At 61.1% G+C, this 24,890-nt stretch overlaps 1 protein-coding gene across 1 annotated transcript in view; it reads left to right on the top strand.

Moving 5' to 3' along the window:
- The first annotated feature begins 4,838 nt into the window (after positions 1 to 4,838).
- The window catches only part of CACNA1I (calcium voltage-gated channel subunit alpha1 I), a 96,946-nt gene continuing 76,894 nt past the window's right edge, over positions 4,839 to 24,890 (top strand). The window contains exons 1-2 of the mRNA XM_045587468.1: positions 4,839 to 4,984; positions 16,615 to 16,867. Of these exons, the coding sequence (XP_045443424.1) occupies positions 16,635 to 16,867 (233 nt within the window). The 5' untranslated portion in view covers positions 4,839 to 4,984; positions 16,615 to 16,634. The remainder of the gene's footprint in view (positions 4,985 to 16,614; positions 16,868 to 24,890) is intronic.

Here is a 24,890-nt window from a genome sequence, read left to right as displayed (position 1 = left end):
AGTAGGTGGTCCATGTGTGTCCCTGAGTGACCACCTAGGGTGACTACTGGCATGTCACATCACCTCCTCATCCGTAAAAGGGACCCGGACATGACTGCTTGGAGCCCTGACGTTAGGAAATACACTCAGGACCGGCCAGGGTGGCTCAGTGGTTGCACATCAACTTATGAACCAGGAGGTCGTGATTCCATAACCCCCATCAGGGCACATGCCCAAGTTGTGGGCTTGATCCCCAGGAGGGGGTGTGCGGGAGGCAGCCAATCAATGATTCTCTTTGCTGACGTTTCTATTTCTCTTCCTCTCCCTTCCTTTCTGAAATCAATAAGAAATATATTTAAAAAAAAGAGAGAAGTGCACTCAGCAAATACTGAGTGCCTGCTGCATACCAATCTGTGCACCTGGACAGGGCATGCTGTGAGGCACAAAGGCGGCGACGTGCCAACTGCCAAGCTCTGGTGTCTGTTCCCCTGCCGGCCGGTCCCCTCGCTGATGCCCACGCTGGAATAAACCTGCCACCCTCGCCACGGGCAGCCTGTTGGCCCCCTAGCAGCCCTGTCCAGATGCCCCAGACTGGACGGTCTCATCTCCATCTAAGGGAGCTTCCGGGGCATCCACTGCTTCTTTTGGCTGAGAGTCTGGGCCTCCCTCCTGGCGGGAACCTGGGGGTCCTGAGGTCTGTCCCTTCTCCCTCTATCTATGTCCAGCTTCCTTTCCCAGTTTCTCTCTCTCTCTCTCTCTCTCTCTCTCTCTCTCTCTCTCTCTCTCTCTCTCTCTCCTTCTCTTCCCCCCACCCCCCCCCCCCCCATAGAATTCTGTTTCTCCTCTCATTAGCTGTGTGACCCTGGGCAATTTACTTAATTTCTCTGGATTCTGGCTCTCCCGTCTGCGAAATGAGCTTCACGCTCCCTCTCACCTAGGACTCTGCCAGGGTGAGGTGGGCTGATGGAGTGACAGGGCACCTGGCGGGGGGAGGGGGGCTCCCTGCTGCTCAGCTAGGTGAGCCGCGGCACCCCCCCTCTCCTGCCTGGGCCAGGTTCCTGTAGCCACAGGCGCTCTGGAGGAATGCCAGTGTCCCCGGAGGCCCCTCTGGCTCTGCCCTTTGCTTCTGCCTGCTTAATCCGGTTGGCGGATGGACTGGCTGGCTCGCCCAGGATCCGGCCCGCCCTCCCTCTGATCGGACCTAGATCCTTCCCAGCTCCAACCGCCATCAGCACTTCCGTACCTTCCCATCTGGCGATGTTCCCTCGATCTGGCCATGCCTCATACCTGGTAGATGCTTAATGAAAGCTTTCGGAATGCTGGAGTTGGTTTCTGCCATTCATTTTCTCCTCTCCTTTTTGTTGTTGTTTGTTTTTTAAATATATTTTATTGATTTTGTACAGAGAGGAAGGGAGAGAGATAGAGAGTTAGAAACATCGATGAGAGAGAGTCACCGATCAGCTGCCTCTTGCACACCCCCTACTGGGTATATGCCCGCAACCAAGGTACATGCCCTTGACCGGAATCGAACCGGGAACCCTTCAGTCCCCAAGCCGACGCTCTAGTCATTGAGCCAAACTGGTCTCGGCGATTTTCTCCTCTCCTTACTTCCCGTCTCAACGGACTGCTCCAGGGCCTGCTCTTAGGCATCCAGGGTGCTGCTTGGGGCTGAGAGCAGTCCTGCTCCTGGGGGAACGTGCTCTCACCGGGCAGGAGTGGCCCACGGGAGGGTATCTCAGGCCAGTGGGGGGCCACTCTGCCAGTTTGGCATCCTGGAAATCGTGGCTCTTAGAGTTTTGAATCTTAAAACCCAGAATTCTATTGAAGGGCACAGACTCTGAAGCTAGGCCCCCTGGATTCAAGTCCCAGCTCTGCCGTTTAGTAGCTGTGTGACTCGGAGCAGCTTACCAACTTCTCTGTGCCGGTGGCTCCTCACCTGGAGAAGAGATTTACAAGATTGTGAAAACAATGAAATGTTGTTAATATTTGTCCAGGGGCAGATACACATCTTGTGTTTGAGAAAGAAATCAGCTTGGGTGCTGAGGGTGCTAGACTCTGTCTCCGCCATCTTAGGGTCTTTAGGCCTAAGGGGGACCCCAGCTCCTGTCCTGGGGCAGGAATCATTGGTCCCAGCCTGCTTATCCCTCTTGGCACTACCATTGCTAGAAAGTTCTCTGGACTGAGGTGGGCCGGGGCTGCTCCGCCCAGCCGCCACTGAAGTGTTGACTGAGGGCCCAGCTGGATGCAGTAGGGGATTCTGGGAAAGGGGGTCAGGAGCCTGGCTCAGGGGCCAGCTGGGGGCAGTAGGGGATTCTGGGAGAGGGGGTCAGGAGCCTGGCTCAGGGACCAGCTGGGGGCAGTAGGGGATTCTGGGAGAGGGGGTGAGGAGCCTGGCTCAGGGGCCAGCTGGGGGCAGTAGGGGATTCTGGGAAAGGGGGTCAGGAGCCTGGCTCAGGGGCCAGGTGGGGGCAGTAGGGAGTTCCAGGACAGGGCCCATCGCCCACCGCCTGGCAGGCCCCCAGCTCCTAGGGCATGACGGAGCCTAATGAGTGTGTGTGGTGGCTGCAGCCTTCTGCAAATACCAGGCCCAATATAAATAGCAATAATGAATAAATGAAGCTCCGGCCGCCAGCAAGGGCCTCTGGGAGGGACGGCTGCAGCCTCGCTTCTTGCCGAGACCTCGAGCTGCACCCCATCCCCCCGCGAGTGTGAGGATCATCTCTCACCCCACTTCCCTCATGACCTTGAACCTGCTGGACCCTCCACGTCCACCGAGCCCACCCCTGGCTGAGGGTGTGGTGGGCATAAGAGTGCAGTAGCAGACAAGGAAGGCTTTAAGTGAAGCATACGGCACTTAGGTTGGACACGTAGCAGGACTTCCTGCCGGTGCGGATGCTCGAAGAAGGCTGGGGAGGGGGTGTCAGTCCTGCCAGGACAGGGAAGGGACCAGGATCATGGAGGGGGCGGACTTCTCCTTAAATAATAGGAATGATAAAAGAATGTTGAGTGATCAGAGATGCCCAGAGAACAGAGGAGCTGTCCCCATCAGCAGTGAGGTCTGCGTCACCCCAGGTATGCAAGCAGGGGGCTGGGTGGCCACCCGGAGAGGCTGTGGCTGGCAGGACCCCTCCCGTCCTGAGAATTCTCCGTCCGGTGGCTTCTCAGAGTCTCGTCCAGCCTTTCAAACTTCATGAAAACGTCGCCTGAGGAGAGCGGAGAGAGAGCCATGGTCTCCATCCTCTCTCTGCCCTGCTGCCCGCGTGCTTTCCGGCGCCCAGGCCCAGTCTCTCTAGCGGGCACGCAGCTGGTCAGGATACGGAGTCCCTGCCCATGTCACCGTATTCCTACTTCCGTGCCTTTGCTGATGTCCTTTCTCCCTCCGAGTGGATGCACCCCCAACCCCCCCTCCTTTCTCAACCCCACACAAGTCTTAAAGGCACAGTGCAGGCCTCTGGCCTGTGAGGAGGTGGGTCTTCCCTGAAGACTCCAGTCCGGTTCGAAGCCCGGTCTGGCTGGAACAAGCCCATCCCACCTGTGGGCGCCCCTGGCCTGCTCCTCGCACACCTGTGAGATACCGGGAGCCGCCTGTGTGCTCACAGGAACTGGCCCGGTGGGCTGGCGACAGAGGTTTGCCTGGGCTCCCTGGACAGGTTATAAAAGGTGGGACGGGATACATGTTTGCTGAGCACCTACTATGTGCCAGGCTTAGCGCTCAGCATTTTTTAAGACTGGTTTCATTCTGCAACGTGTGAGCTTTCACCTCCATCGCACGGATAGGAAACGGGGGGTGGGGAGGGGCTCAGAGACCGTCAGGGGCCGGCCCAAGGCACTCAGCTGGGAATGGGGAGAGCTGGGGTCAAACCTCAGGGCACCTTCCTCCCAAACTCCGCCCATCTTCCTGACGGAGGGGCCCCAGGGCAGGCCTCAGCATCCCCCTCCCCCCCACTCCAGCCCAGTTCCTGCCTCTGCTGTGCACTCTCCCAGGAGATGAGACGAAGCAGGGGTGGGGTGAGGAGGGGGAGGGCTGGGCTGAGGTCCCTGGTCTCACAGGCCCCTGCAGCCCAGACTGCCTGCCCAGGGGACTTCGCAGTGGGAGTAAAAGGCGTCTGTTCCACTAGGGAGCCCTCTCGGAAGCCTTCCTGGAGGAGGTGGTCTTTCCGCCAAGCCTTGAAGGCGGAGAAGAAACATGAATGAGGGTGAGAAGGGGGAGGCTGCCTGGGCCCTGGAGAAACCACTGGAGTCCAGGCAGCCCGGCTCCACCACGTCAGAGCCGGTGGCCCTGGGCAGGCAGCCCCTCACTAGGCAGTGGGGGCCCCACCCCGCCTTTCACAGCATCTCCACGAGAATCCAGGTGTCAGGTGGCCAGCAGGCGCCTTGGACATGGGGGTGGTCGGTAATGGGGCCCTGAGTGTCCAGGGGTGGCCACCAGCCGGGGACTCCTTGCCCTCCGGAGGAGGGGGGCTCCCCGGCCGCGGCGGTCGGTCTGTCGCCGCCGCCCCCCCCTCCGCGCCGCGCCTGCAGCTTCCCCCGAAGACATGTGGTGTCAGTATAGGGACGGCGCTGCCGCCGCCGCACGGCCCGCACCCGGCGCTCCGCGCCTCCGCAGCCCCCGCCGCCAGCCCCGCGCAGCCCCGCCGCCAGCCCGCGGCCCGAGGCACCCATCCACCCATCCGGGGGGACCGGCCCGCGCCCGCCCGCCGCCCGCCGCCCGCCCGGCACCTGCCGCCGCTCCGCCCGCCGCCCGCCGCCCGCCGCCCGCTCCCCGCGCTCCAACTCCGCTCCGTCCGCGTCCGCGCGGGTTCGCTCCGCCGCCGCTCCCCGCGCCATGGCCGGCGCCCCCGCGCCCGCCGCCCCGCGCCCGCCGCCCCGGGCGCCCCGGGGGCGCAGCTGATCCTGAGCCGCCGCGGGGCGGGCGGCGCGGCTGGGGTCCCCGATCCCGGGCTGGGGGACCGCACCGCCCCCGCGTCTGCAGCCTGGACCCCGCCGCCCGCCGAGCCCGCGCCCGGTAGGTGGGGGGAGGGGGTGGGGTAGGGGGAAGGTAGGGGTGGGGGTAAGGGTGCGGGTGGGGGTGGGGGAGACGGGAAGGGAGAGCGCAGATCCCCAGGCAGGTTTCTTGGCGCGTCGGTTCTTTCTCGGTGGAGGCGTTCGTGTGTTCCTGGGGACCGGCACCCCCACCCGGGCACCCCACCCGGGCACCCCACCCGGGCACCCTACCCGCGCGTGCCCGCCAGGCCGCCCCCCGCCGCGCCTCCGGGGCCGGTGCTGGGGAGGGAGGACCGGAAACTTTGACCGGTGCCCGCGCCAAGGCCACGAAAGTTCTCCCGGTGCCGAGGCTGAAGCCGCGGAGACGGCGCTGCGGGGATTGGGATTTATTCAACAAGTCAGGCCGGGCGGCCGGCTGTCCGTCTGTCCGTGCGTCCGTCCGCCCCGCGCCCCGCGCCCGCCGCTGCGGCTCTGCGGCCGGCGGACCTGGCAGGGCCGAGCCGGGGCGCCGGGGAAGGGAGCGGATGGAAGCGGGGAATCCCGGCGACGGTTAACTTTCCGAGGCCCCGGCGCTGCGACCCTCCCCTGGCAGCACCAGGGGGTGCCCGAGGCCTCCTGCACGCAGCCAGGCCGGCAGAGCGGAGACTTCAGGGGTGAGAGAATCCTCAGCAGGTTGGGGCGGTTACATAATGAGTGTCTGTGATGATTGGGTTTTAATTGTGTCCTGGGTGGCATGTAGGGGGTTGTGGGGGAGGGGGTGAGAAGGCCTGGGGGTGAGAGGCCTGGGGGTGCTCGTGCTGCCTGGAGGAGGGGGCTCTGGGATGGCCCACGCGAAGGCACCAGTCCCTGCTCTGCTGTGTCTCTCTCCCTCTCAGGGTCCCGGGGCCTGCACTGTGGGGGAGATTGGCTGTGGGAGACCCCTGAGCTATATATATATGTATATGTATATATACATTCTGATTCTGGGTGTCTGTGTGCTGGGCCAGGTGTGTGTGTGTGTGTGTGTGTGTGTGTGTGTGTGTGTCAGAGAGAGAGAGAGAGAGAGAGAGAGAGAGAGAGAGAGAGAGAGAGAGAGGGCGCTTGCGTCTGTGCCGGGTGGTGTGATAGGGTCTGACACGCATGTGAGGAGCGTCCTAGGGGCTGGCGTGGTCAGGCTGGCTGAGCAGGGAGCCAGCCTGTCCTGTCTCCAGCCGCTGAGACTCCCCAGCAGGCACCGGGGCGCAGGAAGAAGGCTGTGGAGATGGGGGTGAGGGTCCGTGGCCTCGCCTGTGGGAAGGTCTGGTGGAGGAGCCAGGGCTGCAGTGCTCAGGCCCTGCCCACACCACACGGCTGGGACCAGTGTCTCCCCTCGGCTCCTGTGCTGGCTGTGGGCACCCTTGTCCACCCTGCGGGACACACTTCCTGTTCAGGCTCCGGGAAGGCGCTGGGATGGGGATGGAGGGGCGTCTGGAGCCCCCCTGTCCCCTTCCCACCTCCACCGTCCACTCGGAGCAGAGGTGGGGGGGTGCCAGTGGGTGGCATGCAGGGCGACCTGGAGGGGGCAGTTCTGGGGCTGCAGTGGGGGGAGGGAGGAAAGGGGAGGTCACATGGGATGGTGGGAGTGGGGCTGAAAGAGCACCAAACGCAAACCACTGCGGGGCCCGGCACCAGCCGCCTGGAGCTCCCTTCCTGGCGGCTCAGAGCTGTCCGGCTTGCCCCTGGGGACCGTCATGGCCAGCATGGAGGAGGGACTCTTTGCACCCTTCTCCCATGCCCCTTCCCAGCTGCCCCTGAGAGGGCATCTCCAGACCCCCCAGGGCTTCCCAAGCAGCAGTTGTTTCCCTGTCCCTGCTCCCCGACTCCCCTTGACCTTGGATGGGGCGGGAGAGGCTGAGGCTGCTGGGAGAACCCGCCTCTCCCACCCTCCACCCCGGCTCCAGACGGCCTGTCCCTCGTGAGCCTGCAGCCCAGCGGGAGGCAGCTTCAGCGACCAGTGTGGCTATAGCCTCTCTCTGGTTCTGAACCCACATCCACACCCCGAACCTATAGGGGCCACCTCCAGCTCCCCTCCCCTAGACCCCCTCCAGCGCCATCTCCTCCACCCTCACCCTGAGCCCTCATGGGGCTCCCCTGGACCTCAGCCCTCCTAGGGGAGTCTGTTTCTAGGCACCACTCTGTCCCCCCTACCCCCCAGGAGCTGCCCGCCCCCCAACACCTTCCAGCGCTGTCCAAGGTAAGAAACAGGCTCTTAGGGCTCCTCGATCCCCCTGTCTCTCCCTCGGCTGCCTTGTTCTCTGAGCGCCCTCCCTCCGCCCCAGGTGCTCAAACGCTGCGTCTGGGAAGAGGGGAGGCTGGGCTGTGTGCAGGCTCCAGGGAGACCCCCCCCCCCATCAGGCTGCAGGGTCCTCCTTCTGTCTCCGACCCCCCTCCTTTTCCCTTCTCGTCCTCCTTCCCAGCCTCCGCTCCCTTCTGACCTCTTCCCTCCCTCCTGTTTTTCCCTGCGGAATGTTTTCTTCCCACATATTCCCAGGATGGCTCTTGCCCTGTGCCCTCCACCCTCGTGCCCCCAGGGGTCCTGGGCGAGGCTGAGGGGTCGGAGATGGCCCGGGGAGCTGTGGGTGTGTGGCCGGGGGGCGCCTGGCCTGTGGGTTCTGTGGTCTGTGGGCCTCTGTGGGTGTGTGAGCAGGCAGGGTCTGGGGACCTTACGGTCCAGGGCCCGTGGGTCTGCAGGGCTGTGGGTGTCTGCGCACCTGTGGAGGGTGGCTCCATGTCTGTGGGTCCACAGGTCTGTGGGCCCGTGGATGCAGATGTTCAGAAAGATGTGGGCTGAGTCTCCCCCTGCCCCCCTCATGGCTGCCAGGGTAAGGGAGAAAACAAATCTGACTCCCCAATTTCCGTGTCTCCCTTCCTCTCTTGTATTTGTTAAGCACCTACTATGCGCCAAGCCCTGTTCTCATCACTGGTGGGCATTACAGTGAACAGAAGGGAACAGACAAAAATCTGCCCTCTTGGAGCTTCTGTGCCCTTGGGAGGGGCCTGGGGCCACCCCTGTGCCAGGGGCCATGTGGGCACAGGGCCTGGGTTCCTCTTGGGCTCTCAGAGGGGAGACCTCGGCTGTGTTTGACCCATGGGGGTGCAGGCCAGGGAAGGCTGTGAAAGCACACGGTGTTTGGCCGCCCTTGAGCAGGAGAGGATGAACAGGAAGTGGATTCTCCAGGGTGGAGGTCAGCACAGGCCTGGCCCTGCCTCACCAACCTTCTGCCTTCATCTCAGAGGCCTGTCTGGGGCTCTTGCTCTTGTGTCTCATGATGCGTTATGAGAAGAGCACCAGGGTTTCCCTCTCCCCACCGCTGACCACTGGGCAGGCAGCGAGGGCCACCTGCCACTCTCAGGAGGTCCAGGGCCGTAGCCTCCTCCCTGGACCACTCAGCCCTCGTCCCGGCCGGAGAGGCTTGAACAGCCCTGAGGGCCCAGGCACTTAGCATCGCGGAGCGTCCGCTTCCTGTGAAACTGAGACGTGCCTTCCGCCTCAGAGGGTGTTGTAAGGCCTGCAAATGTCTCTACAGCGCCCAGCCCGGGCCCGGTGCGACGAAACGGCTTTTCTTCCATGAAGGTACTTTCCGGATCTCTGTTCTAGCTTGCTATCCTTTTTGTGAGATAGAGAAACAGGTTTGCATTTTATGCAAGAGCCAACAAAGCTTGATGAGGCTATATGATGCGGTGAGGGCGGAGCTGGGACTCGAACCTGGGCCCTGGACTCCAGACACAGTGCTCTTCCTGCTAGGACACCCTTCCTCCCACCAGGGACCAGGCTCCCCCTGCTTGGTGGCTGAACTCAGACCCGAGGCCCTCATTACTGCCGAGCGAGTGAAAACTGATCAGCAGAGTCACCTGCTGGGAAGTGCTCAAACAGTCTGGTGGAGACGCAAGCAGTGGCGCTCACTGGCACTTGTTATAAGGCTGAGAGCTGACAAACACACGGCAGCGCCTGTGACAGACGTGTGGCCGGGGAGCCGTGTGTTCAGAACCCCACAGGCACCCAGCACCTGCTCAAGGGCATCCGACCACCTCGTGCTCCCACAGCCTTCCACGGCCCGCACCCCCACGTGTCCAACGCAGCCGGGGTCTTGGGTCCGAGCCCTGGGCGGTGGGCTGCAGCTTGCTGGCCGTGGCCTGCCCTTGAGCTGGTGACCTGGGTTTGGGGCTCCCAGATCCAGAGCCCAGCTCCCTCACCAAGTACTTCTTGACCTTGGGAACACTCCTGCACCTCTCTGTGCCTCCGTCTCCTCCTCTGTAAGGTGGAGGGAGGAAAATCGCTTCCTCACCGGGTTGTCACGGGGTGCCTGGCACATAGTCAGGGCCGGGCAGAGAACGCTGTCCACACTCCTGTTGGCCATCGTGGGAGGGGCTGCTAGCCCACCTCACCGAGCCCTGGAGGGCTGGGAGGGCTCGCCGTGGATCGCGGTGACAGGACCCAAGTGGCTGCAGTGCGGGGGGCGGGCTCCCGTCTCCTGTCAGGTCACGCACCTGGGGGCCAGTCTGCGGGCATTCGCCTGCACTCCAGAGGAGCCTTGTCTTTGCTGCCGTTCCTCTGGAGAAGATCTGAGGAGACCAGTGGACCACAGGCCCCACGGGGGCGGCAGCCTGACTGGATTACAAGCCAGGCTCTGGGGCTCCCAGGCTGCGTCAGGAGAGGGCCCCCTGCAGCACCAGGGAGGCGTCTTTCTGCTCCACTCTGGGCGGCCCGGTGCAAACCCAGCCCAGCCTGTGTGGAGGAGGAAAGTAGGCAAAGGAGGCTGTGGCTGGGGGTGAGGCCCCAAGGGGTAGATGGCCTGGAGATTGTCACCCAGGGAATGGGTGAGGGAGCTGGTGACAGGGGGCTGTGCCGAGGAGGCTGGGGGCGGGCGGGCGGGCTGTCATCAAGCATCTGCGGCGCTGTCATGTGGCAGAGGGAGCAGACAGCGGGTTCCAGGGGCTCTGGGGCAGCATCTGGAAGATTCCGGGAGGCAGGTTCCTGCAGCCTCATAAAGACTTTCCTACGGGCCCCAGAGGCAGCCTCTGCCCTGGCGTGTGTGTGCGGGAGGGAGGTGTGCGCGTCTGTGTGGGTAGGTGTGTGTGTGTGTGTGTGTGTGTGTGTGTGTGTGTGTGTGAGTGACTGGGTCAGTGGGAGAGTGTGTTCTTCTGTGTGTGAGTGTGTATCTGATTGTGTATGATAGTGAGTGTGTGAGATGCATGTCTATGTGTGTAAGAGAGCATACGTGAGATAGTGTGCGTCTGTGTGTTGTGACGGTGTCAGTATGAGAGTGGTGTATCTGTATGAGTGCATATCTGATTGTGTATGTTAGTGAGTGTGTGAAATGTGTGTCTATTTGTGTCTGTGTGATAGTATGCATCTGTGTGTTGTGTGTTTGACTGTGTCATATGAGAGTGTGTGTATTTGTGAGTGAGTGTATATCTGGGTATGATAGTGAGTGTGTGAGATGTGTGTCTATGTGTGTAAGAGAGCATACGTGTGTCTGTGTGACAGTGTGCGTCTGTGTATCTGTGTGCTGACAGATCTGGCCACTTTGGGGCCCATCTTTTCAGAAATTCCCTGTATGAAGGTCAGGAGCACAGGAGTCTGACAGCAGACCCTGTGTTCTGGGGACCCACTCTCCAGGATTCTGGGGTTCCACGGCTGATGGCGCCCACACGCAGGATGAACGCATGGGCTCACTGTGCTGGCCCAGGGTCTGGTGTGTGGCCAGGACTTCCTGTGTGTAACCCAGGCTCATCCTCACGCGGCCCTTCTGCAGAGCAATTGTCACCCTCAGTGTATAGACAGGGCACGAGGACCCTGCCAGGCTGAGTGGTGTGCCAGGTGGATTGGTGTCCGCTGGACCCTCAGCACAGGTCTCGGCTTCCGGCGCCCAGGCTCTGAAACGCCACGCTATAGAGTCTAAGGTTATTGTCGTTAATATCTGGGGCCTCTGATGTTCTGGAAGAGTCTAAGATATTACGATTCTGAGAGTCCTGGGTTTTCATGTTCTCAGAATGAATTTGTTGCTTGTTTTTCTAGCTGTGACATTAGCTGATGTGTGGCTGTTAAATAAGCAAGTTGCTGCCTGTGTGTGCCTGTGAACACACACACACACACACGCGCGCGCGCAATGTCTGGGGTGAGCAGGCCAGGCTTCAGGTCTTTCTCCACCAAGACCTCAAGCTGTGTAGGCTCAGGCCTCCCTACACCTCATCCCTAGGTCTTCATAGTGCCAGCTGGAGGATTCCAGGAGGTTCCCTACAGCTGGGACACTTGGGGTCTCTCTGCCCACACTGGGGATCTTAGCTCGACGAGCAGCTATAACCCCACTGCCTGTGACTCAGCTGGGAGGAAAGGCTGTTTCAGGGCACCTGTCCCTGTCCCAGCTGGTGCCTGCAATGGTTCAGTGCCCGGGCTCAGTGACCTGAGCTGGGAACCAGACTCTGCCCTGCACCACAGGGTGACTTTGGGCACTGATGGACTTCCCTGGGCCAGTCTCCTTCCCCATAAGGAGGAATGGCAATGGCCTGTACATCCTGCGGCTGTGTGGGAATCAACATAGACAATGCAGAGAAAGCCCTTTGCCCGTTGCCTGGCGCAGTCAGACAGAGAGCCTTCATGATGCTGTGATGATGGTGGTGATGGTAATGGAAGTGATGGTGGTCATGATAATGGTGATGGAGGTGATGGAGATGATGATAATGCAAATGATGGTGATGGTGGTGATAGAGGTGATGGTGATGATAGTGGTGGTGATGGTGGTGATGGTGATGATAGTAGTGATGGTGATGGAGGTGATGGTGATGGTGTTGATGGACATGATGGTGATGGTGTTGATGGAGGTGATGGTGATGGAGATTATGGTGGTGCTGGTGCTGGAGATAATGGTGGTGATGATGATAGTGGTAATGGAGGTGATGGTAATAGTGGTGGTGATAGAGGTGATGGTGATGGTGTTGATGGAAGTGATGGTGATGGAGATAATAGTGGTGTTGATGATAATAGTGGTAATGGAGGTGATGGTAATAGTGGTGGTGACAGTGGTGATGGTGATAAAAATGGTGGTGGTGATGGTAGTGATTGTGATGGTGGTAATGATGGTGGTGATGGTGGTGGTGATGATGATGGTGGTGATGATGATGGTGGTGATGGTGATGGAGGTGATTGTGATGGTGGTGATGGTGGTGATTGTGATGGTGGTAATGGTGATGGTGGTGATGGTGGTGATTGTGATGGTGATAATGGTGATAGTGGTGATGGTGATGGAGGTGATGGTGGTGGTGTGGTGTTGATGTATGTGATGGTGATGGTCTCAATGGAGGTTTGGTGATGGAGATGATCTTGGTGATGGTGATAGTTGTAATGCAGATGATGGTAATAGTGGTGGTGATGGTGATGGTAGTGATGGTGGTGGTGATTGTGGTGGTGATGATGGTGGTAGAGATGGTAGTGATGGCAGAGGGGATGGGGTGGTAGCCCCTGGGGGTGGCTTAGCTGACTCCATGCATGCTGGGACCTCCACCTTCATGGGTCCTAGAGAGCCTTCCCATCCACATCTTGTATTCACAGGGGCCCATGGGGCCAGCAGGAAGGGAGCTGAGCTTTACCGAGAGGACAGCTGAGACTCCAAGAGGCTGATGGAGTCAGGGGTGGGTGTATGCCCCAGACACAGTGGGTGCTGCTCTGCTCAGCCCCTGCTGATGGCGCCAGCCCAGTTACCACACCACTGCCTGGTGGCCCTCCCCGGAGCCTCCAGAGGAAGGACACTGCGTGTGGAGGCGGCTGTGACCCTGAGGCCAGATGGACCTTAGTTTGAACCTTCTAGTGCTGCCACTTAGTGCAGGTCCACTCCACTCTGAGGCTCCATCTGCCCACAGGATGGTGCCCAGGTGGGCCCAGCTGCCAGCCCCCAAAAGCTTCCAGCCATAGGCACCCGGGCAGCTGGGGACAGGCGCTTGGCTATAGGCACAGGGCAAAGGGAGTTGGGAACAGGGTGGTCCCTGGGGAACAGGTCAGAGGGTGGAGGAGGTGATCCCTGGGAAACAGGTCAGAGGGTGGAGGAGGGTGGTCTCTGGGGAACAGGTCAGAGGGTGGAGGAGGGTGGTCTCTGGGGAACAGGTCAGAGGGTGGAGGAGGTGGTCTCTGGGGAACAGGTCAGAGGGTGCAGGAGGTGGTCTCTGGGGAACAGGTCAGAGGGTGGAGGAGGGTGGTCATTGGGGAACAGGTCAGAAGGTGGAGGAGGGTGGTCATTGGGGAGCAGGGCAGAGGGGGGAGAAGGGTGGTCATTGGGGAGCAGGGCAGAGGGGGGAGGAGGGTGGTCATTGGGGAACAGGGCAGAGGGGGAGGAGGGTGGTCACTGGGGAACAGGTCAGAGGGTGGAGGAGAGTGGTCATTGGGGAACAGGTCAGAAGGTGGAGGAGGGTGGTCATTGGGGAGCAGGGCAGAGCGGGGAGGAGGGTGGTCACTGGGGAACAGGGCAGAGGGTGGAGGAGGGTGGTCTCTGGGGAACAGGTCAGAGGGTGGAGGAGAGTGGTCATTGGGGAACAGGTCAGAAGGTGGAGGAGGGTGGTCACTGGGGAACAGGGCAGAGCGGGGAGGAGGGTGGTCATTGGGGAACAGGGCAGAGGGGGAGGAGGGTGGTCACTGAGGAACAGGCCAGAGGGGGGAGGAGGGTGTGTGCTGGGGGTGACCTTGGCAGTCGTGGTCAGGAGCAGCCCCACAGTGAGAGATGAGAGATAAAGGACAAGAACCCATGGTGACAGCTAAACAGGGAGTTGGAGAGGGGGTGATCACACGTGACCTCCGAGGCCAGGGCAGCTTTCCCCCTGTGTGGGTGCAGAAGGGTTTGGCCATACTAGGTGCGGGGGCCTTGGGCCAATAGGAAGCCTGGCTTCTCTGGCCTCTACAGTGTATTCCCTCCCTTCTCACCTCCACCACATCCCAGCCTCGGCCAGCCCATTTCCCCAGCCTCCTGTGGCCCTCCCTGCTCCAGCCCTGCCCCTCCGCCCACCTCCCTCCCACCCTCAGAGGGGAGGCCTACAGGCACAGACCTCAGCACACCCCTCCTTACATAACCCCTCCCATGGCTTCCTGCTGCACTCATTTCTGTTCCTTGCACGGAGGTCACTCTGGCTCCCCAGACTTTGCATATGCGATTCCTTCTACTTGGAGCATCTTCCCACAGATCCCCAAGATGATGCCTTATGATCCTTGTTTTGTATTAAATATGTTTTTATTGATTTCAGAGAGAGGAAGGGAGAGGGAGAGAGAGATAGAAACATCAGTGATGAGGGATACTCATGGATCGGCTGCCTCCTGCACGCCCCCCTGTTGGGGATCGAGCCTGTAATGTGACCCAGGGATGTGCTCTGATGAGGAGTCGTGGGTTGGCGCTCAACCACTGAGCCACACCGGCGAGGCGTCTGATTCCTGTTTTTATCTTAAATGTCTCTTTCTTTAGAGAGGACGAGGTGGTTTTCCCCCACTTCCACCTTTCTCTCTTGTTTGTTTATTCCCCAGCACTTTTTATTACTTTAGTCAACACGTATTTCTTGAGCACCTAGTGTGTTCCAGGCACGGGGGGCGTACAGCAGTGAACAAAACAGACCACCGGCCCTGCTTCCTTACAGCCTTCTCTCAGGCGAGGAGACGGACGCTCAATCATCAAGATGGAAATCCATAAAGAAGACGCTATGCGCGGTGGTGATAAGAGCTGTGGAAACCCAGGGAGAGAGATTAATTGACTCGCGTCTTTCCCCTGGCGGGCGTGTTGGCGCGGTGAATGAGGGCTGGTGCCAAGTCCGGCTCACTCACCGGCAGAGCCCCAGAGCCCGCACGGCGCCTGCACATAGTAGGTGCTCAGGAAATATCGTTGGACAAGTGAACGAAGGGATCTCCAGGGCCTGGGAGAACAGGGCGTGGGATTGACGGAGCGAGCGCTCCGGGGAGAGGCCCGGAGGAGGCGGCCAGTGCTCCGGGCCCCGAGGAGGTGCCGTTTGGCTGGCGTGAGGGACCTGTGGGCTCCCGGGCTGGCACAGAGTGGGCAGACCGGGAGCCGCCCCGGGGAGGAAGTTCTCAGCCCAGGGGTTGGCACGTGGCGGGCCGAGGTGCTCGGGAGCTTATGTAAGGCCTGTGGTTGTTTTTCTGGAACCGAGAGCGAAGCCTGAAGCCCGAGAGGAAACGGCCTCCCTGACCAGCCGGGCGAAGTGACAGGCGGTGCCAGCTCCCGCCCGTTGTCCCTGAGAGCCAGGGGCACGTCCAAATGCATCAGCTCAGCAGACAGCTCCGCGGCCACGGGTGGCAGCTGGGCGGGCGCAAAGCATTCGGGCCTCCTCTCCAGCTCCCACGGCCCAGCCTGGCACTGTCCGGGTTCTGGGGTTTAGGGGAGCCCCGGGGATAAGGACTCGGGGATTAGTAGCCTCTTGAAGCACCGTCAGCCATCACTGCATCTGCTGGGCTGGGGCGGGGAATCTGGCCTCTGCCCATGCCCCCTGGGTGTGGACTTGGCACGGCACTCCCTTCTCTGGGCCTCAGCTTCTCTGTCTGCTAAATGGGCACAATAACCCTGCTGGGGCTGTTGTGAGCTTCAGACAAGACCAGGACAAGACAAGCACCCTGGAGGTGGAGTCAGGACCGGCTATCTGATCGGCAGGGCCTGCGTCAAACGTCATTACGTTTCAGGCTGGGGATAGCAGAGCATTAGAGCAAGCACGGGCCCCGGGCTCATGGGCTGCACAGGTCAGACACCTGGAAGCTGGCCCCGAGGGAGTCTGTCTCTGCTGTTACCTGGCTGTGTGTCTGTCCTGTCCCTTCTCTGGGCCTCAGTTTCCCCACCTGTAAACCAGAGGTCGGTGCATAAGGTTCTCTCGGCTCTGTGAGGCAGTGGTGGTGGGTCCCTCCTCAGGGAGCCTGCCCTCAGTTCCTCTCTGCTTGCCCAGGTCCCCCAGTTTCTGGTCCCACAGCACCCCAACTTCTCCTTCGTAACACGTGTTATCCTGGCAGTAATGTCTGTCTGAATAGTAACTCTCCCCTTTTTATTGAGAATTTTTCTTACGTTTGATGATACAATGAATACACAACTCCAGACTCAAAAAATGCACACAACTAATATGACAACTACAATCTAAGTTTTTTTAAAAAATTTATTATTTTTAATCCTCACCTGAGGATATTTTCCCATTGATTTTTTAGAGAGAGTGTAAGAGAGAAGGGAAGACAGAGAGTGATATCGATGTGAGAGAAACACACCGATTGGTTGCCTCCTGCATGAGCCTGGGCCGGGCCGGGGAGGAGCCTACAACTGAGGTACCCGCCCTTGACTGGAATCGAACCTGCGACCCTTTGGTCCACAGGCCAATGCTCTATCCACTGAGCCACACCACCTAGGGCACAATCTAAGGCTTTACTCTCCTCACTCTTCACCTCCTCAAACTGCGGTTGGCCAGCCTTGCCCTGGGACCACCCAGCCTGGAAGTGGATTCCATCTCGGAGGCATCTGGGCCCGCAGTCCTTTCCCCTCTCATGGCCAGGGGCTAGGAAAGGACGGAGGGCCCAGGGGGCGAGGTGTGGGGCCTGCAGCCTGGGGCTGGGGGAGCTGGTTGGGGAGCGTGTCCCGGGCCTCCCCCCGCCATGTGTCACTTCTTTTTCTCCCCCAGGCTCCCTGCTCAGCGCCGACATGGCCGAGAGCTGCTCGCCGCCCGCCTCTTCCGCTGTGGCCCTGGCCCCCGAGCCGGGAGCCACGGAGCAGCCGGGGCCCGGGAGCCCCCCTCCCTCCCCTCCGGGCCTGGAGGAGCCCCAGGAGGGAGCCAGCGCTGATGTCCCCCACCCGGACCTGGCGCCCGTGGCCTTCTTCTGCCTGCGTCAGACCACCAGCCCCCGGAACTGGTGCATCAAGATGGTGTGTAACCCATATCCTTCGAGTGGCCTGGGTGTGTGGGGCCCGGCCTGGGTGCCCCCTTCCCCGAGGAGCCTGCTGGCCGCGGCTGGGAGGCCTGAGGCCGCTGGGCCTGGTTGGTGGGGAGAGAGCTCAGTGGGGGATCTGGGGGGAGGCGTCAGGCACGGAGGTTGGGCTGATGAGGACCTGCTGATGTGAACGTTCTAGAAGCTGCCGACTGCCAGTGGCCAGCTGGCCCCGGAGTCCTCAGGTGTGAGCCCTCAGGTGTGAATCTTCGGGTGTGAACTCTCAGATGTGAACCCTCAGGTGTGAACTCCAGCTCCGCGCTGGAACTGGGGACGGAGTTAAGTGAGACCCTGGCCCGTGGCCCAGCCCCCAGTGGCTGAACCATTTGGAGGATGATGCCCACGGGGGTGATGAGAGCTGAGACGGGGACCCCTGGGCATGGGCCCCAGGCAGCTGATCCCACCACTGAGGGCCCAAGGGTCACTGATGTGCATTTTAGAAGGGACCGAGCCCTCTCCCCCCCCCCCCCCACTCTCCTGGTCAGGCATCTGTTTGGGGCCCGAGGCAGCGGCAAGCAGCCCCTCACAAATCTGCCTGCCTTCACTGTTGCCTCTAGTCTGCTCATGTCACCCCCCTGCTTAAGACCCGAAACCATTTCCCTCTGCCCTCAGCCAAGTCCTGCCCCAGCCCCCCAGACCCGGTGTGCCCCTCACCCAGCCTCTTCACGCCGCCTCCCCTGTGCTCTGCTAGGCCTCAGGCCCATCCCACCGCTCTTCCCTTCGCCGGAAATGATCTTCCCTTCTCCCTTCACCCGGGCAAGTCCTTTGCTGCATCCTTCAAATCACAGCTCGTGTCGCCTTCTCAGGGCAGCCCGCTGTGATTTCCCCTCAGCCACTCAGTCTGTTGTCACCACCTGAATCTAACATTGGCCTCCTCCGGGGGCTGCCACCTCGTAACCAGGACACGGACTGAGCTTGTCATGTTTGCTGCTGGACCCCAGCGAATTCGGGGGGTCGCTGGGCACACATCGGCAGTGTCTGAGCTGAGTCTCCAGGAATGAGTGGTGTCCGGTGGGGAGGGCAGTGGGGCAGGGGAATGGCAGGAGCAGAGGCCCGGAGAGGAGGGCTGGAGTGGGTGGGTGAGGGGCAGTGTGGCGAGATGAGGCTGGCGGGTAGTGGGAGACGTTGTAGACTTCACGGGCTGATGAGAGCCGGCCTGTGTCCTTTGGGCGAAGGTTAGGCAGGGATGCGGTGTGCGGAGACCTGTGTTTCAGAAGGACCACTGAGCTATGACATGGGACGGGTTGTAGAGGTGAGCCTGCAGCTAGGGACTGCTGAGGAGGCGGCTTTGGGACCCAGACTCGGTGGCCTTATGGTGTTCGGGGTCCACCCAGCAGGACCGAGTCCTTACTGGTGCTTGAGGCCACACAGCATAGGGCCTGAGCCCGGTCTTAGACGCCTGGGATGCGGGGGTGCAGGCGGGGGTGATGAGGCTCACCCCAGAAAGGCTGGGGGAGGCACATGCTGAGCCCACGTCTGCTGGCCTCCCTGCCGAGTCGGGTGTTGGGGTGATGATGGTCCCTGGGCGGTCTGAGCCGCTGGGCCTGGTTGGTGAGGAGAGAGCTCAGTGGAGGGCCTGGGGGCAGGAGTCAGGCATGGAGGCCGGGCCCCACCCTCCCGCCCCAGACCTGGGAGACCAGAGGGTCTCTGCTGGAGGGGGTGGAGGGCAGAGCTGTGGGCCCCTCTTTAGAGGACAGCCCAGCCCGGGGACCTGCTCATGCACCTTCGGGCTCCCCAGGGCCCACAGCCAGAGGCAGCCGAGGCCGGTGCGAGGGATGGGGGTCTCGGGTTGAAGCGGCCCCCTAACCGCTGAGCCGCCTTCTGGGCCCGGGAGCGGACGGCACCAGCTTGGAGCAGCCTGAGTGGCGTCCAGGTCTGGGGCGCTCAGGTTCCAGGCTTCCATGGCTGAGTCTAAGGCAGCGGTTCTCAACCTCTCTACTGCCACGGCCCTTTAACCCAGCTCCTCATGCTGTGGTGACCCCCCAACCATAACATTTTGCTACCCACAGGTTGAGATCCTCTAGCAGGGTCGCCTAAGACCATTGGAAAACACAGATACTTACATTACGATTCATAACAGCAGCAACGTCAGAGTTATGAAGTAGCAACGAAAATAATGTTATGGTCGGGGGTCACCACAACACGAGGAGCTGGATTAAAGGGCTGCGGCAGTAGAGAGGTTGAGAGCACTGGTCTAAGGCTCACCGTTCACATTGGAAGTCCGGGGACACTCAGGTCCTAGGTTTCTGTGGTCCCCAAGCTGTCAAGTTCACGGTCATGGTGCTTGTTCGGGAGGCGGAGGCCTCGTGTTTCTGGGCCCCGTGAACGCAATACCGAGATCTCACAGCCTGAGTGAGTGTCTACCAGCAGACCTTGGTGTCCGCAGGGGCTCCTGCAGCAGAGACTGACCGCGGGGCGCTCAGGCTGGGTTTTAGGGGGCCTGGGCATGTGTGTGGGTGTCTCGATCAGGTGCTGAGGGCTCCAGGACGCTTCCCTGCGAGGGCGCTCAGAGAGGGGCGGGGCTCACCTGGTGCCCCCCAGTGGGCGCTGTTGGCACATGGGGTGTGCTCCTGCTCTGTGGGCCTGGCTGTCTTGTCCATTTCGGGACTTTTGGTGATATTAGTAGGCAGTGCTCCTCCATCACTGTGACAACCAGGAGTGACCCTTCACCTCCCCAGACTCTGCAGGAGTCTGCTCCCCATCGAGAGCGCCGAGGAACGCGGGGTCAGCCCAGCGGGAGCAGCTCTCGTGGCCAGCAGGCCCAGGGCAGCGTGGGAGGTCGGTCCCTGGTGCTGAGGGGCTCTGGCTGGGAGCCAGCGGCCCTTGGAGGCTCCGTGCTCCCTGACTCAGCTCCTCAGCCAGCCAGGCCAGACCTGAGTCACCACCTGACTCACTGAGAGCCCTGGGCTGCCGCGGGGAGAGGCACGCTCACCCACATGGCCGCAGAGTGCTGCGTCGTCGGCAGCGGGGGCAGCAGCTGGGGGGCCTCTGGTCTGAGATGTCGGAGGCTTGGCTGCGCTGTTGGTCTCCGGGGGGAGCGGTTTGCTGTGTGGACTTGAGTCAGGCAGACCCCAGGGGCTGGTTCTGCCTCCGATTTGCTGTGTGACCATGGGCCCGTTTCTCTTTTTGTTTCTGTTTTGTTGATCCTCACCCGAGGATAATTTCCCCCATTGATTTCCAGAGAGAGTGGAAGGGAAGGGGGTGGGAATAAAGAGAGAGAGAGAGAGAGAGAGAGAGAGAGAGAGAGAGAGAGAGAGAGAGAGAGAGAGAGAAACATCAATGTGAGAGAGACACATCGATGGGTTACCTCCCACATGCACCCGAACCGGGGCTGGGGATTCAGCCTGCAACTGAGGTACATGCCCTTGACCGGAATCGAACCCGTGACCCTGCAGTCCAAGCGCTGACTCTAACCTAGGGGTGTCGAACTCAATCAGAGAAGGGGCCAAAATCTAAAATCCAGCCTAAATCGCGGGCCGAATGGTTTACTGAACAGTCATAAACTGTCATTGTGATGGAAACGCAGCGGAGTGCAGTGATGACAGCGCGGTGCGGGCCACATTGCAAGGCCTGGCGGGACGGATTTGGCCCGCGGGCCTTGTGTTTGACACATGTGTCTAACCACTGAGAAAAACTGACCAGGGCGGGCCAGTTTGTTAATCGCTCTGAGCCCTCGTTTCCCCAATTGACAAGCAAGGGTGATCAACCCCCTTCCCAGGATGGCAACGAAGGCCAGAGCAGCTGCATAAGCACCAGGTGAAAATGGAGCCGTGCAGACCAGAAAAAGCGCCTCAGTGCGGCTTCCCTCTCAGCTTCTGTGCCCAGAGGTGAACAGGGCCCTGTGTGTCCGAGCACACTCTGCTAGGGGTAGATTCGGTGAGACACGGCACCAAGCCTTCCGATAGGACATAATGCTTCCAGAGGACATTGTTTCCAGCGAAAATCAGGTTCAGTCTCCGTTATTTAGGCAGATTTGTGCTGGTTATGCCGCTGGTCGCCATGCCCTCATCCGTGCAGACATGGCTAATCCATCACAGCATCCTCCAGCGGGCGCCTCTGCCGCAGAACCAATCAGTTGGAAACCTATTTTCCACCTCGATCAGACGGGGAGAGCCTTTCCTGGCGTCGCGGGAGGCACAGCGGTGCGTGTCCTCGCTCTGGTTCCCCCACCCCGAGCCCGAGTTTTCTCATCTGTGTAATGGGAGGGTTAGACGGTGAGACGGATCCTGCGGCACCCAGCACAGAGGAGGAGCTCTGGCATGGCGGCCAGGAGAGCTGGCACACACTGCGCTGCCTGCATCATCCCCCTGAACCCCTCTAACCACCCAGAGGTGGCCCCGTTTTGCACAGGCGGAAAGTGAGGCACAGCCGAAACCGGTTTGGCTCAGTGAATAGAACGTCGGCCTGTGGACTGAAGGGTCCCAGGTTCGATTCCAGACAGGGGCATGTACCTTGGTTGCAGGCACATCCCCAGAAAGGGGGTGTGCAGGAGGCAGCTGGTCGACGATTCTCTCTCATTGATGTTTCTAACTCTCTATCCCTCTCTCTTCCTCTCTGTAAAACAAACAAACAAACAAACAAACAAATAACAACAACAAGGCACAGAGTAGTGCAGTCCCTCTTTCCAGGGTTACACAGCCAGGAAGTGGCAGAGCTGGGATGGAGGCTCCATCGCTCTGCACCCCCAGCTTCAGCTTTCACCTAGGCCGGGCAGAGCCGGGGGCAGCTACGGGTTCTGCACACCCCGTGGGGCAGGGCGGTTGGCTTCCCGGTGCCAGGCAGTCCCCCTGGCTCCCGGCATCGACATTCTGCAGCCACCGTGCAGTGGCCTGCCGGGCCACTCCCTCGCGGAGTTTGCAGCCCCTTCCCGCCCAGCATGCTTGGGCTGCCTCCCCCTCCTGCCAGGGCTGAGCCAGCACTTCTGCTGCTTGCAAATCGCCCATGCACGAATCATCCATGGGAAGCCAGTCATCTGTGAAGGCTGCCGCTCTGCTGGGCAGCGGGAGGGCGCCAGTCTGGGTGGGGAGGCAGAGGCGCCAGCTGCCAGTGACTTTGGACAAGCCATGCCGCCCCCCCCCCCAACCCCGCCCTCGCTAGCCCTCAGTCTTCCTGTCTGTAGGATGCAAGGCCTGTGCCTTTGCCACTGGGCTCCTGCTTTTCGTCTGCCCCTCTGCCCACTTCTGCCTGCTTCGGCCCCTGCCTGGCTCCGGCCCGCTGCTTGCTAGGGCGGGCTCTGTGGGTCCTCTCACTGCCAATCAACCTGACCTAGATTCCTGCCGCTGGGACCCTCTGACCTGGCCCGTCCTGGAACAGAAAGAGGGCGGGGCCATGGTCTCATCCTTGTGCCGTTCGCTGGGGGTTCAGTGTTACTGAGGGGTGAAGGCTCCCGTTCACCCACCGTTCACTCGCCCACTCAGGAGAGCGTCCAACAAGCTTTACTGAGCGCGTTCCGTGCGGGGAAGGTCACGCTGGCTCCCGGGAGACCTTCACGAGGGGGCGCCTGTGGGACGGGGCAGTGATGGCGGCCCAGGTGGTGGCCGGGCCTCCAGAGGAGGGTCCGCGTGGAGGTGTGCCTGCTGGGGGGTTGGTGTGGGGAGGAGAGACTCAGAGGTGGCCCAGGGTCTGTGGCTTGGTCGCTGCGTGAACCTGTGCTGGCTTCGTGGCCCAGGGGCCTGGGACCAGTCTCTGGCCTTTGCTTAGCCTCCGTTTGCTCATCTGTGAAATGGGGATCACAGGGACTCTGGTTGGCCACATCAAAGGGTCAGGTGAGAAGCCAGGGCCAGTATTGATCGTTGAGTGCCGAGGGGCAGCCGTCTGCGCACGGGGGCCGACAGGGAGCTGGCGGGAGCCGCCTGGGGTCCTGCAGGCCGGTGGGCCGCTGGGCCGCTGGGCCCCATGTCCTTGCTGCTGGTCTGGAGGCCCGGCCGCCCGTGACCTCTGCAGGCCGCCTCTCAGCCTGCTGCACCGCGCGGGCCTCGGGCCCCGGATCAAGCCTCGGGGACCTTCCCGAGGGCTCCTGACTCGCAGGAAGCCCCCCCTTGCCTCCCCCCCATCCCCCTTTCCTGAGTCCTCTCCCTGTGGTGTGGCCATCGGAGCATCTGGGGCCGAGTCCGTCCATCCCTTCCATATAAACGGGCAGCTCCCGGGGTCTCACTCCTCCTGTCCCACGTGACGGCTGGTGTCGCCCTCCCGCTCTTCCCCTGCATGGGGGACAGAACCCCTGGCCAGGAGCCCAGAGCTGCGTCACTTTGGGGGGTCACTTCTCTGCTGGACTCACCCTTTCCTCCAGACCTGCCTTCCTGCTCTGAGTGGACGCTGTCCAGTACAGTGTGCCAGGAGGGGCCGTGTCCCCGGCCCTGCCCTCTTTTCTTTGTTTCTTCTTTCCCCTCCTGCCTGCCGTCTTTCCTTTGTTTATTCTTTCCCCACTCAGAGGCTTCAGGGGCTCCCGGTCACCCCCAGATCAGTCTCCCCTCACCTGGACCGAGGCCTCCCAGGCTCCCTCTGCTGTCCTCTTAGATCCTCCCAGCACCTCCCGAGAGGTGGCAGGCCCGGGGGTGGGGGATGCCAGCTCCTCATTGTACAGCTGGGGAGACTGAGGCCCAGGAAGGGAGCATGCCTTACCCGAATTAAGCCGTGGGCAGTGCCAGGGTGGGCTGGAGCTCGGGACTCCGGATTCTCCGGCCGGAGCAGTGTCCACCAGCCGGGTTGTGGCCGGGGAAGGGGTTCTCTGGGGGAGGTGTCCCCTCCTCCTCCAGCCCTGGCCTAACGGGAACACCCAGACGGCGACGAGCGCTGCTGGAAGGAGCAACACATGCCTGGGAAGCTGTCCGTCTCCCGCCATCTGGCGCAGAGAAGGCGCGTCAGCCTCACGCTGTGCCCGGGGTGCGCATGGCGGCGGGCGGAGGCTGCAGGGCGGCCGGGTGGCCAGAGAGAGCCTGCCCTCAGGGCGCTCACGGGACCTGTCACGTGGAAATGTCTGTGTAACGAGAGCTGCAGGTGCAGGAGCTGCCCCTGACCGGCCGGCGGGCAAGTGGCCTGGGTTTTGCTGCATGAGTAGGAGTTTTCCAGGAGGCCAGGGCAGGGATGGGGTTCTAGGCAGGAGGAATAGTGCCGAGCACAGACAGGAGGTTAGTGTGGCTGGAACAGCGTGAAGCAGGCTGGTAGAGCTTCTGCTTGATGGTATGGGCACAGGGAAGCCATTGATGGGTGTCCAGCAGGGCTGGGGTGTGGGAAGGTTCATTTACTGGAATGGTTGCTTCTAGAGTGACATGCAGGCTGCTTCAGGGAGAGAGCAGGAGGCCAGGAGACCAGGCAAGAGCCTCTTGCAACAGATACTGGTTGGTTGGTTGGTTGATTGATTGATGCATTCACTCATCTAACAAGTGTTTATGGACGAGAGCTCTGTGCTGGCCACTGTTCCTGACTTGAGTGGAACTGCCTCAGAACTGACTTCTGAGCTGAGCCGAAGTCACCGGAAGTCACTTTGATAACCCGGAGTGTGGGCTGAGTCTGGAAGGACATTCGGTGTCCAGATTCTGGAAGGCAAAGGGGAAGACTGTGTCTGGGAGACAAGGGTTATGAACTTTGATCAGGACAAGACGGTCACCCACTGGCAGCTGTTAAGGACCTACTGTGCGCTGGGTGCCATTCATGCTGGCACTGGAGATGGTCCATGGGGCAGACGAGGCCCAGAGAGGTGCGGGGCTTGGGCAGGCCGCCCAGCCTGGCGATGACGGAGTGCGGCTTGGCCGGAGCCCTGGCCCTCGCTGCCCCCGGAGCCCCCGAGGCCGGCCGGGAAGCTTGTAGTAATTGATATAGAGCAGAGAATTAGGAGGAGGGCTGGCTGGTAATGAGGAGTTCGCCCCTCCTGGGGCGTTTAAAACATGATTGGATTTTCACTCGTTCGTCGGGCCTGGGCTCTGGTTTCTGTGTGAGGAGCCGGCTCTGACCCGCGGCCGCCCTCAGACCGCGT

The sequence above is a fragment of the Pipistrellus kuhlii genome, unplaced genomic scaffold, assembly GCF_014108245.1.
Source record: "Pipistrellus kuhlii isolate mPipKuh1 unplaced genomic scaffold, mPipKuh1.p scaffold_m20_p_3, whole genome shotgun sequence".
NCBI classification, from domain to species: Eukaryota; Metazoa; Chordata; class Mammalia; order Chiroptera; family Vespertilionidae; genus Pipistrellus; species Pipistrellus kuhlii.
The sequence above is the reverse complement of the archived record's forward strand: the minus strand, read 5'-3'. Positions and strand labels throughout refer to the sequence as shown.